At 36.2% G+C, this 4,320-nt stretch overlaps 1 protein-coding gene across 1 annotated transcript; it reads left to right on the plus strand.

Moving 5' to 3' along the window:
* The first annotated feature begins 2,054 nt into the window (after positions 1-2,054).
* On the plus strand, positions 2,055-3,982 carry LOC112028498 (uncharacterized). The gene has a single exon (XM_024061197.2). It carries the CDS (start codon positions 2,304-2,306, stop codon positions 3,828-3,830), a length of 1,527 nt encoding a protein of 508 aa, XP_023916965.1. The 5' UTR covers positions 2,055-2,303; the 3' UTR covers positions 3,831-3,982.
* Positions 3,983-4,320: the final 338 nt, after the last annotated feature.

Below are 4,320 nucleotides of genomic sequence, written 5' to 3' on the forward strand. Positions count from 1 at the left end.
AAAATTTATTATTGTCAAATAAGATATTTGGGGTTCAAATCCATCCTATTAAAAAAATCAATCACTGCCTTTAGTTTGATGATAAAGAACAATCATCAGAAAGTAAACATCATAAGTTGAAATTTATCATAGCTATAAAAAGATGAGAAATATTAACGGGTACCATAAGGTGTTCATTAAGAATAATTTATTATGGGGTCCACCTAATAAATTTTTTAATAAATTGATGAAATGATTGAAAATAATACTGATGTGACAAGTAAAACTCAAAGAGTTGACTTTTTGGCTTTACACTCTATAAAATTAGTTAAAAATCTGACAAAAAGTTGACTTCATTAACATAAAGTAGTTTTTTAACACGCACCATGTGAACACTACCCTAAAAAGATATCATAAATACCATTTTATTTCTTGTATCATGAATGATATAAGTTAAGTAAATTAAGAGCAATATAACTAATACTTGGCTTGTTGAGCTTATTAAAATTATTATATTTACTAATAATTTTTGCACTAAAAAAATGCTTTAAAAAAAATCAACTTATATCACATTAAACAATAAGATAAATTATGGTAGGATGGTATCTCATCAAAGTTGATGACATGAGACCACACCTTATATGAGGATAAAAGAACTGAGTAGGAGTATTGGGCCATGGGCCATGCCGAAGGATGTAGAGGAGCCCAAGGATGATCAAATAATAAGATAAGTATGTGGGTTAATAGGCCAAGGACAAAGACAAATAACAATGAACAAGTGGTGTCTCCCTAGGAGCCAAACGTCCTCGGGGAGCATTGTTGAAGGTTGGCACTCGGCTACCTAGAGAGTACCATAAGAGGCAACTATACTTTTGAGGATAAGTTTCAAACAAAAGAGTCAACAGTAAACTAAGAAATATCTGAGAAGAAGACTGCTGCCACCACATTAAATGTTCTGCACCTAACTAACTGACCACATTTATGTGAAAATGACGCATGAACAGTGATATTTAGTCTTACCATTACACACAAAGTTCACAGGAGGGTTCTGATGGAAGAAGCATCTAGAAGATCATCTATATAATCAACAAGTGGAAGACTGGGATTGAAAAGAAGAAGACTATATAAGGGGATGGCCTCCATGAAAAAGGAGAGATGGAATTTGAGAGAAAAAGAAAGAACTCCTTGTACTTTGGATAAACTTGAATAAATATAAGAACTTCTCATCCTCGGACTTGACCAAGGAGAGTTACTCCTTTCAAATTGAATTTTCTTACCTTTTTAGCACGAATCCATTGTGACCTAGACATAATTTATTGAGTTTTTTACTTATGAAATCTATTCTCTAACAAATATATTGTTTTGAGCTTGTTGGATCATCATCTATTTCCATTGGGCTGAGGGTCTAAATCCAGTCCTTACACCTTACATATGTGATATGTATATATAGTGAAATTTTGTTAAAATTTCATTATAATATATATATATATATTAATAATTGGAAATTTTATCATTTTTATATTAATTTGAAATTTTATAGTAAAAAATATAATATATATATATATATATATATTAATAATTGGAAATTTTATCATTTTTATATTAATTTGAAATTTTATAGTAAAAATTCATTAATATATATTTTTTCTAATGATATAATAAAAATTTGTAGTAAAAATTTTATTTTTATTTTTATTTTTATTATAGAAAATAAAGATTGTTTCTATTCATGTATTCAATATTATTCTCCATATAAATATGTAAGTAAATACATGGATAAATTTAATTAATTAATTAATTAAGACAATTTTTAGAAAAAATAAAAACCTATCCTCTTAAATTTATTGAACATATCTATAAATAATAGAATTATTCTTTTTTTTTTTCTTTTTTATAGATTGGTTAGTATGATCTAAAATATTTTAAGATTATTTGATTAAATAAATAATAAAATGTGCTGTGATAAACTTTTTCGAGGTTGATTAGTCAAACATTGAAAGAAGGTGGAGAAAGTGACGCGACATCGCTGCAAAATCACGCGGCCTCGACTCGAGGGCGAAAATTGAAAAATCCTATCAGTACAGGGACATAACTGCAACATCCACAAAATCAAACACAAACACAAACACAAACACAATTTAACGCGCATTACTTCTACCGTCTAAATTAAATTAGTATTGAGTATCCGAATCGAAATCGAACAACCAGCTCCACAGCCATACTGAAACCCTAACCCTAATTCCCTTTCGATTTCTTATCAGAAGAATCCCCAAAATCTCATCATCATAATCAAAATCCAAAACCCTAATTCTTCAATCTTCAACATGCTTCTCTCTCCAGGTCACTCTCCTCGCCACCTCTCTTCCCCATCGCCTTCGACACCAATTTCCGATAATGCCCTCCAAACCCCTAAGAACTCCAATCAAATCACTCCCAGTAACCCTAGGAACCACTCCAAGGTCCTCGACGAGGACTCCTATGTCGCTGCAATTGAGAAGATCATCGAGCGTGACTTCTTCCCTGACATCTCGAAGCTCCGGGACCGGCTCGATTGGCTAGAGGCGATCAGGACGGGTGACCCGGTTCAAATCCGAGACGCCCAGTTGAAGATCATGGAGCGCCGTGCTGCAAAGGTAAATAATTCCAATACTGATCGGAAAACTCAAACACCTGGTTCCACATTTGTTAGAAATTTTACACCTCTCGATGAATTTGATGCTAAAACCCCAAAAAACACCATGAATTTTAGTGTTTCGGATAGGGAATTATTCGGTGTTAGTAGCGATAATAATAGTGAGGTCGATGTGTCTTTGTCGTTGGATGAGTTCTTTAGGCGGTATACGAGTGAGGATAATTATAGTTTTACGAAGATTATAGAGAAAGTGAATAGGAAGAGGAAAGAGAGACATGGGTATCTGTTAGAAGGTGAAAATGAAGATGTTAAAGCAATTGAGGATGTCAAGAGGGAGAGAATTACTGATGGCTATGGTACTTCGGATCAACCCGTGAGTACTTTGGAAGGCTGGAAGTATAGGGCAAAGAATTTGTTGATGTATCATCCGGCCGATAGGGGGGAAGCCCCGTTGACAGAGGAGGAACGGGCGGTTAGGTTAAAGGCTTTAACCAAGGAAATCAGCCGTGCTAATACTAGGTTTCATGGGAAGATGTTGGATTCTAGGCCAAAAGATGATGGGACTGTTGAGGTGCTTTATACGCCAGTGGCAGGGGCAACCCCAGTTCCGGTGTTTGATAGAGATGGGGATAAGTTGAAGAAGTATGATTTGGAGGATTTGAGGAAGACCCCGAATCTGTTTTATGTTGAGTCAGGGAAGAAAGCGGAAAATGGGTATAGTTTTGTTAGAACTCCATCGCCTGCACCGGGGGTTGATGAGTCACCGTTTATTACATGGGGTGAAATTGAAGGTACACCATTAAGGTTGGAGCCTGAGGACACACCGCTTGATATTGGGGGAAGTGGTGAGGGTCCTCATTATAAGATTCCAAGAGTGCCTGTAAGGGATGAGAAGGCTCACTCACTGTCTAGGGACGCTGCACGCAAGCTGAGGGAGAGGTCGAAGATGTTTCAGAAGCCTCCACTGCCATCCCCTGTTAGAGGGGGTAGTGCTAGCCCAAGTGTGCGTACACTTTCTCCTGCTGCCCAGAAGTTTGTAAGGAATGCAATTGCAAAGTCTTCCTCTACTGTTGATGAGACTCTCCGTGCCAGCTACCGAGGTGCAAGCCCTGGTTTGGCTACTCCTAAAAGTGTAAGGAGCGTTTCAAGGTTTGGTGCAGATGGGAGTGTGGTCTCTAGGTCACCTTCTGTAAGAGAAGGTTCTAATCCTCCTTGGTGATGATCTGAAATTTTCTTTGTCATGTATAATGTTTTACTACTTTGACACAATGAAATGGCCAATGCTGTGTACCAACTTGAATGTATTTCACATGTTCATAAGGTTGCTGAATATAACGAATGGAACCAATATTCATTGGCATCATTTTGCTAGATTTAGAAGGACCATGAATGTCTGTTTTTCCCCCCTCCCTTCATTTACTTCAATGCATAGAAATCAGGTAATGCTTTTTCTTTATTTTTTGTTGTTGATAATTTAATAGTTACAACGGGGGAGGGGGGTTTGAACTTTGAATGTTATGGAAACACCAAGAGGTGCCAATTAGTTGAGCTAGAAGACCCTTGGCTAGAATTACATAATGCTTGGGTAATTTACTGGGAAGCTTGGGTGTGTATATATATAAATATATTGAGCGTGTGACTTGGTGCTTGCTTGTGAATGTTGTCTCTTTCATTTTAGCTTGTTTTTTGCTTTTCTTAAAGGTGCAGTG

The sequence above is a fragment of the Quercus suber genome, unplaced genomic scaffold (genome assembly GCF_002906115.3).
Source record: "Quercus suber isolate HL8 unplaced genomic scaffold, Cork oak 2.0 scaffold_421, whole genome shotgun sequence".
NCBI lineage: Eukaryota > Viridiplantae > Streptophyta > Magnoliopsida > Fagales > Fagaceae > Quercus > Quercus suber.